The 14691-nt window shown below is 34.4% G+C and overlaps 1 protein-coding gene across 1 annotated transcript; it reads left to right on the top strand.

Moving 5' to 3' along the window:
* The first annotated feature begins 386 nt into the window (after positions 1 to 386).
* On the top strand, positions 387 to 13593 carry LOC125675902 (ryncolin-1-like). The gene is made up of 4 exons (XM_048913736.2): positions 387 to 523; positions 3837 to 3933; positions 6517 to 6681; positions 13195 to 13593. Exons 1-4 carry the CDS (start codon positions 452 to 454, stop codon positions 13311 to 13313), a joined length of 453 nt encoding a protein of 150 aa, XP_048769693.2. The 5' UTR covers positions 387 to 451; the 3' UTR covers positions 13314 to 13593.
* The last annotated feature ends 1098 nt before the right edge of the window (positions 13594 to 14691 follow it).

The following is a 14691-nucleotide window of genomic DNA, read 5'->3' as shown; positions in this document are numbered from 1 at the left end:
TTTACCTGATCAAGGTAAAAGTGTTCACGGTGGGTGTGGTCGACAGGGATGGGATATTGTAATTAGCTGTATCTAAATACATTTTCATAAAGTAATTGGAAATATTTGTAATTGACTTTGCTTTTAATTAAAAGCAATTGAAGCTTTCATTTACAAGTAATTGAATGTATCTAAATATATCCCTATTTTCAATTACATTTCAATTACAATGATGAAATCGTATATATCTCAAACTATCAAATGATGAAGAGGCATTCATCTAAAATTATGAAATGATGAAATGAGGCTTTTATTTAAAATGTTCATATTGCTTACATTTTTGCGAAATCAGACAAAGTTTAAAACGCAATGTCATCAATTAGTTATTGCATTATTATTGCAGATTTTGGTTCCCAATATGAAAGTTGCGCAGATATTTTTAACAAAGTAGATGACGTAGAAGACGGTGTATATGAGATATACGTGGGCGGTCAAAAAAAAGGAAGTGTTCTGTGACATGACTACGGAGGGAGGCGGTTGGACGGTACGTTGTTATATCTACACTTATCAAAAAACAAATATACACTTATAAATAAACAAATATACACTTATAAATAAACAAATCTATACTTATAAATAAACAAATCTATACTTATCAATAAACAAATCTATACTTATCAATAAACAAATCTGCACTTATAAATAAACAAATCTATACTTATAAATAAACAGATCTACACTTAAAAATAAACAGATCTACATTTATAAATAAACAAACCTACACTTATAAATAAACAAATCTACACTTATAATTAAACAAATCTACACTTATAAATAAACAAATCTACACTTATAACCAAACAAATCTATACTTATAAATAAACAAATCTACACTTATAAATAAACAAATCTATACTTATAAATAAACAAATTTACACTTATACATAAACAAATCTATACTTATAAATAAACAAATCTATACTTATCCATAAACAAATCTATACTTATCTATAAACAAATCTATACTTATCAATAAACAAATCTATACTTATCCATAAACAAATCTACACTTATCAATAAACAAATCTACACTTATAAATAAACAAATCTATACTTTTCAATAAACAAATCTACACTTATAAATAAACAAATCTATACTTATAAATAAACAAATCTACACTTATAAATAAACAAATTTATACTTATAGATAAACAAATCTACACTTATAAATAAACAAATCTATACTTATAAATAAACAAATCTACACTTATAAATAAACAAATTTATACTTATCAATAAACAAATCTACACTTATCAATAAACTAATCTATACATATCAATGAACAAATCTACACTTATAAATAAACAAATCTATACTTTTCAATAAACAAATCTACACTTATAAATAAACAAATCTATACTTATAAATAAACAAATCTACACTTATAAATAAACAAATCTATACTTATAAATAAACAAATCTATATTTATCAATAAACAAATATATACTGATAAATAAACAAATATATACCAATAAACTTTGAAACGCTTGTTCCGGAGTTACTATATTGTTTCACATGTGAGGTGACGTCCGTAAGTTATAATAGAATCTTCCTTGATTAGTATATGTCGTAATATTAATCGAAAACCTACTTTCGTTTTCAATAAACTACTCTGAAATAAAAAAAAGAAATGAGAATACGGTGAAAGACACGCTTTGACGGATCTAAGCCATTTTTTTTTTTTCCATTTTTAATTACAACTTAATAAGATATTACAATTTGAAGTAAATCCGTTGTTTATCGATGCTTATGTTACACAAATGTTTAGATAGTAAGTCCTTTACTTCCAAAACGTATGCAACCTTATTAGCTGAAACTCCGCGCGTGTATATAGAGGGGGGACTTTAAATGCGTGCTTCAATTGTGGCAAACATGAATTGAATGAACAATATCTAAATTGAAATAAATTCAAGAACAAAAATTTTATAATTGTGTACATTAGTTAAGTTATATTCATCATATACAGTAAATAAAATTTGATGATTAGGACATCCCTTGGGGCTCTAAATCAAATGTTCCTTCTGTAACATACATTATTTCTAAGCTTATTGAAAGTTTGATATGCATTTTTAATCTGTCATGCCGAATTGTGGTGGCAGAGAGCGGTTTTGTTCGGTTCTGAAACATGAGGATAGGTGGTATACACATCAAAGTGAGTTTAGGAAAAAATAAGGAAAAATCATATTTCCCTTTTATGTCATTATTTGCATTTCATATTGATGTAGTTAATAAATTATTACCCTAAACTACATGTAATCCATACATACTGGTGCTGGTTATGAACAGGTGCTCCTTTTTTCTTTTGCTTAGATCTTCCATCTGGGCTAGTCCAAATCATCCCCACCCCCACCCCACACCAACACAGTACCAAACGTGAGGATTTAGATATTGTGCGCAATCAAGAACCCTGTATGTTTCTTCTCATCAAACGCAATAATCGAAAACATAATTCACTATCTGAATTACAAACAGAAACCTGCTATATAGTATTGTTAGCAAGCCTGATTTATCAGACATTTTCAGTTAGTAAATAACCTCACTTCGGTAAACTGTTTTAACATTTAAATAAAAGGCGCAAACTTCACATAACAGTCCCGCGTCATTCGATATCTGACATATTGGACAATTTTTCTTTCTAGTTATTACGTTCTTTCAAGATCTGTGTCATCACAAAACATGTTCAACCCAAAGGACAGCTTTTTGTGTTTACCCATGTGTTTATACATATCAGCAACTGCTATCACTAAATGTCGTAACAGTGACTTGTATAACCACGGAAAAAATAAACAACATCAAAAATATCAGATAAAGATGGTATTTAAAATGTTGTCGATGTGTCAGGTCAATGGTGCCGAGGGGGAGGGGGGTGTATGCCTAACACTCAACACCTACACAGTGTTATGCTGTAAACCGATCGCATCTTTTCGGCTTGCCGTCGTGGTCCGAGAATAGCGTCTTTAGCGATGGAACGTCTCGCTCTTGGCGCTTCCTTCTGGAAATTTCTATGAGGCGAGGTTAATTCAAGACTAAAATCACGGATTGAAGAAACAAACAGGCAGAGTCTATTTATTCAAAAATTATCAAAACTTAATTCTTCTGTATCATCAAAATCAAGAATCAATAAACAACGGATTTACATCATTTCGCATTATTTTAAGTTGTCATTAAAAGCAAAAAATAAGTCTGGCTTAGATACGCCAAAGCGTATCCGCCACTGTGCTCCCATTTTTTGTTTTTCATGGTAGCTTATCGAAACCGAAAATAGGTTTTTAATTAATTTTACGATATTCTTTGATCAAGTAAGGTTCTGTTATAGACTACGGACTTCATCTCACATATGGAACACTATGAAAGGTACAAAGTGTAACTCTGGAGCAAGCGTTTCGGAGTTTATTGACAAAATTATTACTTTTAGAAGTATAGATAAGTTAAACAATGCAAAACAGCTGGTTTCAGTTTCAACGTAATAATCCTGGCATTAGACTGCAATTGTTTAGCTAAAATATGTATGTCCATTTACTTTGATATTCGAAGTGTTAATTCATTTATTTTATTCAAATGGAGATGTAGGGTGCGCTAATTCCAAACAATGTTAAATAACCATTTAGATAGTGCACAAATGTTTATACCATCCACTGGCGGTATCGTACACTTCAAAACGTTGCTAGAAATGACAATATTGATCACTATATGAAGTGTGTATTCTCAGTAACATGTCGCATTATCAATACTGTTCATTGAAATATTTTCAACAAAAAAGAAGATGAGATATTTATTTTAGAATTTTTATGTAGGTCATTCAAAAAAGAATCGATGGATCTACGGACTTTTATAAAACCTGGGAAGAATACAAAAATGGATTTGGAGACCCGTGCAAAAACTACTGGATTGGTGAGATTGCTATTCATACGTATAAAATTTAATTCTTATTGTATCTTTGTCTCTGATTGGTCAAATTCCAATTGAGGAACGCGGGTTATTTTTGTATAACCTCGTTTGGTATGGGGACACACATCCTTGACAACCAGACGCCGGAACTATTTTTTCTTCTGTCTCCAAATTTACATCGCAGCAATGTTTTCAGCCTTCTATGGAATATAAAGTCAACGTGTACAATAAGATACTTCGGTTTGATACACATACTATTCTTGTTGTCAATTAGTATCTAGGCCACTTGTACGCTAATCACTGTTGTAAATCATCTTTCTCTGTATGGTGATCGAATAATTTTAAAATAGATTAAAACAAAGATATTATATTCAAATTAATGCTTTACCAAGTAAGCATCGTCTGGTTCCTTTTCAAATACATTTCTCACTGGGGGGGGGGGGGGGGGGGGGGGGTATTTCAACAAAGAAAACAAAAAAACCATACGTCACATTTTACCACATGACGTCAGTCACATTGACATGTGGATGGCGATTTGTCACTTACTTACATATTTTCTTGTGTTGGATTTACCATTAGTGAAAACTTAATCGTTGCATGCAAAGGTAAGTTTTCATGTAGTAGAAATATTAACAGAGTAAAAAGCCGCAAATTATTGCATTTTCTGATATTTGAAGACTTACTTTGGGTAGATCTAGGCCTAAACAATGCAATTTCCCGTATTTTCGCAATCTGTCGGAGATGAGCGACTTTAAAGTCGATCTCTAAAGGGCAGCGAAATACGCATTGCATGCATAGTCTACACATATTTTCCGTTACGACAAACTTCACCTTCTGTACAATAATGTAATAAATAGGCTAGGTTCTGTTGAACTAAGTAAGGCAAATTGACAACGGAGTAAACATGGCGACCTTCACAGCCACATGTAGACGCTTCGTCGTTATTGCCAAGTGAATCATTGCGCGGCTCAGTTGACTTGTATTTTTCCAAGTTTATGTACATTTTGATAAACGAAGGTTAGTAGTTTTGTCTCCTGCGTTAAATTATGAGGAATGACTTTAATTCTGGGGCAAGTTATCCGAGTATAACCTGGTTTGGGTCAGTTTACGCTTTTTTAAAATCCGCTTCACGGATTATAAAGCGTAAACTGACCCAAACGAGGTTTTACTCGTTTAACTTGCTCCAGAATTAGAGTCATCCCGTAGATATGCACACATAAAGCACTATATTCCAACCATAACCGGTGCATTTAAAAAGTATCGCATACACAATTTATATAAATTACTAGAATGAAATAGGTACGGCGTAAATAATTAGAATGTCAATTTTTTCTTCCTCCTGACAAAGGAATACATTTACAAAAGATATTTAACACAATGAAAGCTTTCCATTTCCAAAATGGTAGAAATAAATCTACAAATGTATTTATACTGCGGATTGTATTTTGATTGTTTTTTTTTTTTCGGTGGGGGTAGACTTGCTCTAGTCTCTATGTTTAATAGCCATTGCTCTCTTTAATACTTTTTAATAATGCCAAACTAACGTTTAATGTTATTTATACTTCTGAAGCACAGAAAAATTTGAACGAAATCATAAAGTAATAAAAACAACATAGAGACTTGAGCAAGTCTAAGGGGAGGGTTGCTTTTTAATATTATTTTCTACGGAGCTGTTTAGTTTACCCCATTCGTTCAATGACCTGATCTACAATTTTAAAAAAATGACAGATTCGAATCAGAACTCATGGTTACCCAAAGTAACTCCCACCTGACTTATTGAAATAAATGTACCCAACTCAAAACATCTATGATATCTTTTTATCACAATTATATGTAATAAGAGTATTTAAGGTTTAGCAAATATTAATGACAATATATATTATATATATATATTATATATATATATATATATATATATATATATATATATATATATATATATATATTAATATATATATATATATATATATATATATATATATATCCAAATTGTGTTTTTAAAAAAAATCACAGTGTCCGGTATAAAATATTAAAAGAAATAGAATAAACAGTACACAAAGTTAAAAATTTAACGCAAGCGCTTTCATTTTATAATCCTCAGGCGTTACATTTTAAAAAATGTTTTTTAAATTTTTTAAAATGTAACGCCTGAGGATTATAAAATGAAAGCGCTTGCATTAAATTTTTAACTTTGTGTACTGTTTATTCTATTTCTTTTAATATATATATATATATATATATATATATATATATATATATATATATAGTTATGAGATTGATCACTGTTCATTATCTTCGCCCTTTATCTACAGAATATTATCTATCCGCTTTTTTGACACCAGTCGAGAAAGGGATAATCCAAATTAACTATATTAAAGGAAATCATATTGAGACTATTCAGAGAAATATGGTATTTCGTTTTAAATCAAAACTAAATATAAGGGGAAAAACATTGAATAATACCATTAATTTAAAAAAAATCCCCGAAGAAGACGAGGGTAGTTATTTTTCCAGTTGCTTATTAATCGCCCTTCTGAATTATTATATTGTATCACTATGCTTAAATGTTTTCAATGCACCTTACAGGAAATGACGCAATTCATACTTTAACAAAGACAAAGAATCAAGTACTTTCGGTTGGACTTCAAAGTTTTGATTGTGACGAGACGCGTGTTTTGTATTACACATTTGCTGTCGGGGATAGGGAAAATAATTACAACCTCACTGTATCGGATTTCACAGGATCAGCAAGTATGTATATATGCTGTATGCATTTAGTGGTGGCTTTAGTACACTCGAAAAAAATCGCAAGATGTTTAGAAGGCAAACTTCAGATTTGTCTCCCAAAATGGATGAGTATTATGTCTGATGCCTAACTTTTACATGCCAATCCCCCCTTTCGCAAATAGTAGATCCACCACTAACATCATCTAAATCCATCACAAAATATCTGATATAAGGATAGAGTCATGTGTATGAGACTGATCGCTGTTCATTATCTTCACCATTTCATGTTAAAGTTTAACTGCAGGCCCGTAGGAAGCAATTTCACTTCGGGGGGGGGGGGGGGGGGGGGGGGCACCACGCCAAAGTAATTTACGACAAAAAAGAGATATCGACAAAACCATTAGTAAAAAGAAAACTGCATAAATATGTACAAGTATTGAGGTGTACGTCATGTAGATACATCTTATTATACACATAGAATCTAATTAGTTTCCCAGAAAACCCCTCAACTTAAATTTTAAGTTTTGCTTGTTTTGTTTTGTTTTTGTTTTGTTTTTTTTGGAGGGGGGTGTTAAGGATTTTTTTTTTTTCTTTTTTTGTTTTGTTTATATATTTATCATTTTGTTATCACTCATTTCTGAGTCATAAGGTATTTAGTACTTGGTAAACTTTCCAAAAATCGCCAGTCTGTGATCACTTTCACTTACGAACTCCTCAACTATTTTTTTCTGGATTCAGTTCATCAGTCTCATATTTATGAACATGCAATAAAAGCAAATTGTTTGTTCGTATTTGGCTCATTGTTGATCTCAGTGATGTTTTCAATCTTTTCAAGGCGCTGAATGAGAGCTCACTGATAGAGTTAGTTGCAGGAAGTACCAACATTAGTTTGAGAATGTTGAGGATCTCGGCAAACATACTTTTTTTCATTTGAATGTCTGAAAAATTCAACCACACTTGGAATATCTGGCGTAAAGTCTTTTGGCAAAACAGTCTTTAACAGTATAAGCTGGCAGTGAAGATCCTTTGGCTTCAAATCTGTATCATATAGGGTCGAGACAAAATTGAATTCTTCTTCAAACGTTTGACCTGTGCCAGCCTTAATTACGAGGTTTTCAAGATTAACATAAGCTTTGTAATCTGGTTGGTCAGATCTAGATTTTATGCCAACTAAAAGCAGATCTAATGCCTCGTAGAAATCTTTCCTATACATATCTGCACACGATGAAAAAGTGTGTGCTGCTGTCCCATCATCAAGTTTACGAGGAGTTTTGCGTTTTCTAGGAAGAACAGGATCATTGATGTTCATCTGCTTTGCTTTTTCAACAACTTCCTCGTAAAACTGAGTGAAGATTGTCTCATCTCAGAGACTTTGCAAAACACTCATTGTCGCTGATGCCAATTTTTGACCATCACTCGCCGAGAGATTTGGAGCCTGCAGAGTCCTTGCCAAATTATCACCATAACGTAAACGTTTTTCACTTAGTAAACACCCAAAGAAGAAAGCAAACCTGCACATATAAGCAGCCACTCCCCTAATTCTGTATCTCATTTCTACCTCACGCACGTATTGGAGGCTTTCATCCCAAATATTTCTTAGAATTTCATAGTTTGACAAAATGCTCAAAAATGTGTAGGCTTTTACTGTCCATCTTGAGGGACACAAAACCCTTATTCCCGCTGACGTTTTCTCTAGATTTTGGGCAATTTTTAATGTATTGAAAATCATCTCCCTTCTTGGAGATTCTTTAATTAACTTTGTTATATCCTTTGCAATGTCCAGGGTGTCTCTAAGCAACTTACATCCCTTAATAGAATCACTGCAAGCTATGTTAAGAGCATGACCATAACAGTGTATGTAAAGGGCTCTGGGTTCAAGTGCATGAATTTCTGTTGCAACACCTGTCTTTGAACCAGCCATAGAAGCAGCCATGTCATAACACTGGCCTCGTGCTTTGTTGATAGGCAGATCGAACCTCAAAAGGGCATATTTAATTGCTAGGGTTATTGAATTAGCCCCAATGTCAGAAAGACAGTACATCCCTAATAAATCTTCATGAACGGTAAAATTTTGATCAACCCATCGAATGCATAAAACAAGTTGCTCTCTGTTGGAAATATCTCGTGTTTCGTCTGCCATTATTGAAAAGACGATTTGATGAAAGCAACAATTTGTCGCAAAACATGCAACCCCATCACCTGCAAAAATGCATTTTGTATATCTGGAGCAACATACTTATTTGCCTTGCGTTGTAGCCATTCCTGAAGCTGGGGATCGCGTTTAGCCTCTAGCATGAGAAGTTGATTAAAGTTCGAGTTTGTCTCGTCTTTGTCACCCTGAAGAGCAATTCCTTGTCGAGCAAAAAACTTCAAAATGTTTGTGATTTTAAGCAAATTCTCTCTGTTAGACTTCTTCTCGACTTCGTGCGTCTTTGAAAGACATTCTCCAACATCTTTAACCTCCTCCTTTATCGTAAACTCCCTTTCCATTGCCTCTTTATGGCAATCACTTTTCTCGTGTGCGGCAAATTTTGTGGTTCCTTTTTTTTCAGTTTTTAAAACCACTTGATATGAAAGCTGTCTTTCTTGTGACAACTGAGAGTCTTCTTCTGAAAAGATTTTATGCAAGGAAAACAGAATACAACATCTTTGATTTCTACATAATGTAACCAAGACCACCGATCAAACCAGGAGGCATTGAAAGATCTCATCTTTTCACCAAACTTTTTTGCTGGAAAGAAAATATTCCGTGGCTGATTTGGGGAACTACCGATCTCTGGTGTATGCCATTTTTCATGTACAACCTGGGCCTTTTGAACTGGTATTTCTGAGATATCATCTTCTGAAGAAGAATCAATAAAGGAAGCAACCTTAACATGTTTGTCAGTTTCTTTGTTTGCATTTTCCCCCAATTTACCTGTTTCAATAGACTCCTCATTTGTGTTAGACTCCAAGAGTGGGGAAGGGCTATCTTGTGATTGTTTTGGTTCAAATGAGCGATGAGGTTCAAAATCCTCAAAGGATAAGCTCGAACTCTTTGAAAGAGGTTCCTCATGCTTGTGAATACAGGCAACAAAATGATTAGGTGTCCAACCATCTCTTTTTGTAGCAATTGTTTGAGTCCACATGATGTGGATAGCATCCTGATATTCTTTAGCATCAGCACGGTCACGAGGACCAATAAGCTGATTATGATCTTGTCTGTATACACCAGGGATTTGCACCTCGGGGAAAATCGACATGATTCGTTTCTGCAAAACGTTAGAAGCTACGAACATATGTAAAAGACTTGAATAGTAACCGTTCTGGGTTGTTTTTATTGTTTCCTTTTGTAACGAAGCAATCAAATCACCAGTAATTAAACACTCTTCTGACAGGGAAATTTCAAAGACATATTGAAGTGAACTTTTGTTTGTGGACATGGTCACAAAAGTGTTTTCATTCGTGTAGCGCTTCAGGTTTGAAACAAGTTCAAACACAATTCGTACCCTCATTTCCTTAAAATTGTCCACATGTCCAAACACAAATAAGAGAGTTCTGAATAAACAATTCCCATCACCATATATCTGAATCGGGATAAGCTCAGAAGGAGCATCATTTGCATAAAGCTCTGAGGAAACAGCATCTTTTCGAATATTTGAAGTTGGGATATTAGGTATGCTTGTTGGAAGAGGATATTTCTTAAAAGTTTGCCCTTTGAGTCTAACAAGAAAACGTAGTGCTCCTCATCCCTTTTTTCCTGCATTCCTTGCTTCTTCGTGCACTTTTTCGAAAAATGCCTTTCTTTCGTCCGTCTGGGCATACATTGTGAAATATAATCAAAGTTACAACTGTGTGGAAGGTTGATCTTACACTGATACGATAGTGTCTACTCTTGGACCAAGAATGAAACAGGTCTTGACAGCCTGATACTTTACAAGCTTTGAAACAGTTGTTACACGTCATTACCTACGTCACATTGGGGGTGTTACGTCACTGATGAATAGTACTTCACACATTGTCGGATTTACCTTTACCATAAAAACTGTGATGATAAAAGAATCAACAATTCATCATATTAGCTTTACAAAAAGATTTTAAATATATACAAACGTTGAACTCGTATTATGCAGTTGGGCATAGACATTTTTGTATCAAGACGAAGTTTCAATGAACAAGCTATCTAATGAATTATTAGACCTTGAAAGTTAGTCAAGGTCACACATATTAGATACCTTTTGATCAGTCGTCTCTTACGAGATTTTTTCACTCGTATGAGACGTCAACAAATACCGGTAAAGGATTTTAAACGACACTAGTGCCGGGCACTTGGCAAAGGAACAGTCACTACATATCATAGGTTTGACGCCAGATGCGGAGCCGAACCGAACCGAACCGAACCATTACCTCGTGATTACGACCTTTTGGATGATGCCCTAAGAAATGTTAAGGCATTAAGTGCTTTTCATAATATTTTTTTATTTAAGCTAAAGGACAGTCACACTGACTGACTCTGAGTCTCATTGAATTAAATGAACTTTCTGCTTAAAAATAATTATACATTACACTATATGTGAATTTTACTATATGATTTTTGTTTGGAACAATATTGGGGGTGGCACCCCCCCCCCCCCCTTGTGCCCCTCCGGTTCCTACGGCCATGAACTGCAAGTTAACCTATGACGCACTACATGTACGACATTACGATAAAACGCTTCACACAATACTCCACCATATTGACCTACGGTCATTTAAGAAATGAAGATAATTATCAGGGATTTATCTCATAAAAGATAGTTCGGATTCTGAAAGTATATGAAAGGATAAACCCAAATATTCTTATATTATACCAGTGTGAAAAGGTTCAAAGATATTATTTCATTTACTTTCAAGAAATGAAAAACATACATTTTCTATTGCACTTTCTTTGTTATAGAGTGTGTCATCGCTCCATTTTATTGTTTATTGAATTCTAGCTTTAGTCTTACAACATAATGGAATGAATACCCGCTCTACAAGCATAAGTTGAGTACCTAAATTGATTTATCATTAACCGTTATCGAAACATTGAATATTTTGTTGTAAATTTTACAAATTCTGGTGTTTTCACCGGCCTCTGGTTTTCTCACTATTTTAAAGCGTTTATCTTTCAGTCTTATTTACCACACTGTACATTCTAACAAACACTGTGTTTACTAACAAATAAATATAAAATGTATCCTGTGTCAGATATTTTGAATACACTTCTCCATAAGATATTTCAATTTCTATTACAAAACAATTGTGAATTACAATAGATCGAAAATCTTGGCCATGTCTTTTTGAATGCACATGGGTGTCAAAAAGCATATCATTGTGATATTTATAGGTAACTCCAGTATCAAATGACATAAAAAAAAGTGTTTCCATCTTTTCGTCTTTTTATTGAGGGTTGCAAAATTGGCAATAAATCACAACAGCACGATACCACTTTGACTTGCTTTCACAAAAACCTTGATTCCGCAACAACACGCCCACACGATATCAGACAACACACCGTCGTGCAACCACGAGTTCACACTTTATTTTACAAAGGTAGATTTCAGCAAGTAAGAAGTATACAATGCCCAGCTATCTGATGGTTTAAATGATCACCAACATCGGGCACGAGATGCCGCCATGTCCTTTAATGTCGTCTTGTTCATCATATTCGGTAGAAATCAACTATTGACTAAAGAATTATTGTATGACTGGTATACCCTTGGAGAGTCCGATTGTGTACTTGTAGCAATATATCTTCCCATATGTATGTAGCAATATTCGATTATCACCTGCATACAATTCGCAAGAGCTTGTTCTGTGTATGGTCATTTTTTTAAAATGGAGACAGACAACTGACAAACAAGTTGATGGTGCAGGTGTTTCAACAGTCTCGTTTAAAGTCAGCATTTCGCAAATATTATGGTCGTTATAATAATCTAGTTTGCCAATACAACCTATTATTTGGGTCAAATGTTGTCGGACTTGTTTCATACCGATTGTTAGGCCGTTCTTGGCACACCGATTCTGACTACGGATAACTACGTTTACCCCGATCAAGATAAAGGGCCCATGGCGGGTGTGACCGGTCGACAAGGGATGCTTACTCCTACGCACTTGATCCCACCTCTGGTGTGTCCAAGGGTCCGTGTTTACCAAACTCTCTATTTTGTATTGCTTATAGGAGATATGAGATTGATCAGTGTTCTTTATCTTCATTTGTCATGGATATTTATAATTCAAAGTTAGATCACAGAATGACACGGTATATTTTCATTTTTGCATACTGATGGATATTTACTTCAGTACATTGGCAAGTATACCTGGAGTCGTTAGTTATGGTTCTGCACGAATTATCACAATGTGTCCGTCCAAGTGTTTAGTTATTATTTCATGGCCAGTTGGGTAATATTTCTTCATAAAACAATCGTCAGAAAGAGTCTACATATTATATGCACATGAGCATGAATTAAGTTCGCTTTCAAAAATCGTCGCAATGTGTCCATTCTATGATTGTAAGCAATGCACTGTTTGTTGTAGGAGACAGTTTTTCTCCTCACAACGGAATGATGTTCTCTACATGGGACAGAGATTATGACACCATCTATCTTAACTGCAGAATCCTATCATGGAGCCTGGTGGTACAACAATTGTTATGACTCAAACCTGAACGGAAAGTATCCTGGATCTGCCCAGAATGGTGGCAAATTCATGATTTGGAATGGATGGAAATATCAGGCGCTAAAAGGATCGTTGATGATGGTGAAACCCAAATAGGTGGAATTCTGCAGCCCATTTCACAGTTCTAATTGTTCCTCGAGTAGTGAACAGTATCATTCTCTTTAAAACAATCGTTGAATTGTTTTCTGTTTATAAGTATAAAGTACTGAAACTACCGATGTTTTGTTCTATTGACTAAATAATGCAAACTATGCAATAATCTATACTTAATAAAATCTCTAGGAAAACAGCACGTGTTCAATTTATTATACCTCCTGCAACAAGTTGTGGGGGGTATACTGGAATCGGGTTGTCCGTCTGTCTATCCGTCCATCCGTCTGTAGACGCAATGGTTTCCGGGCTCTAAACCATTATCCTTTCCACCTACCATCACCATATCATATATATGGACTACCCATGTGATGAACATGTTCCCTATCGATTTTGGGGTCAAAAGGTCAAAGGTCAAGCGCACTGGACATCAAAGTAGCAATATGGTTTCCTGGCTCTAAAGCGTTATCCCTTCCACTTACAGTCACCATATCATACATATGGACTACCCATGGACTAAAGATGTTTCCCATCGATTTTGGTGTCAAAAGGTCAAAGGTCACGCGCACTGGACATCGAAGTAGCAATATGGTTTCCGGGCTCTAAAGCGTTATCCTTTCCACCTACAGTCACCATATCATACATATGGACTACCCATGGGATGAAGATGTTCCCTATCGATTTAGGGGTCAAAAGGTCAAAGGTCACGCGCACTGGACATCGAAGTAACAATATGGTTCGGTTTGTCATGCCATTTGTTTTTACACTTAGAAAAGAGGTAGTTTATACCTGTTACCAACACCCTTTGGGAGATTGGGGTAAGCGGGTGTATTCTTAGTGAGCATTGCTGACAGTACCTCTTGTTTTAATTGTCATTGTAAATGCATAGTATATATCCAACGCTGACTTAGTACGTGTGATCCACATTTACATTGTAATTAATTAATTAATCATATGCGGATCATGTGTACTTAGTCTTCGTTGGATATATTTGTTCTACTTATATATATAATTATTCAATATCTGTATTCACCTGAGGATGGACGTTAAAATCCAGAGAGCGGTAGTGATTTCAATATATTTTGGAACTGTATATTTTCATCATTTAAATTCGTGGGGACCAATTTTCGTGGATTGTTGAATTTTTACGGGTTCGTGGGGACGTGATTTCGTGGATTTATATATTTGTAAGAAAGATAACTCTGGAACTCTGGGTTCGTGGGGACGTGATTTCGTGGATTTATATATTTGTAAGAAAGATAACTC

The sequence above is a fragment of the Ostrea edulis genome, chromosome 3, assembly GCF_947568905.1.
Source record: "Ostrea edulis chromosome 3, xbOstEdul1.1, whole genome shotgun sequence".
NCBI classification, from domain to species: Eukaryota; Metazoa; Mollusca; class Bivalvia; order Ostreida; family Ostreidae; genus Ostrea; species Ostrea edulis.
The sequence above is the reverse complement of the archived record's forward strand: the minus strand, read 5'-3'. Positions and strand labels throughout refer to the sequence as shown.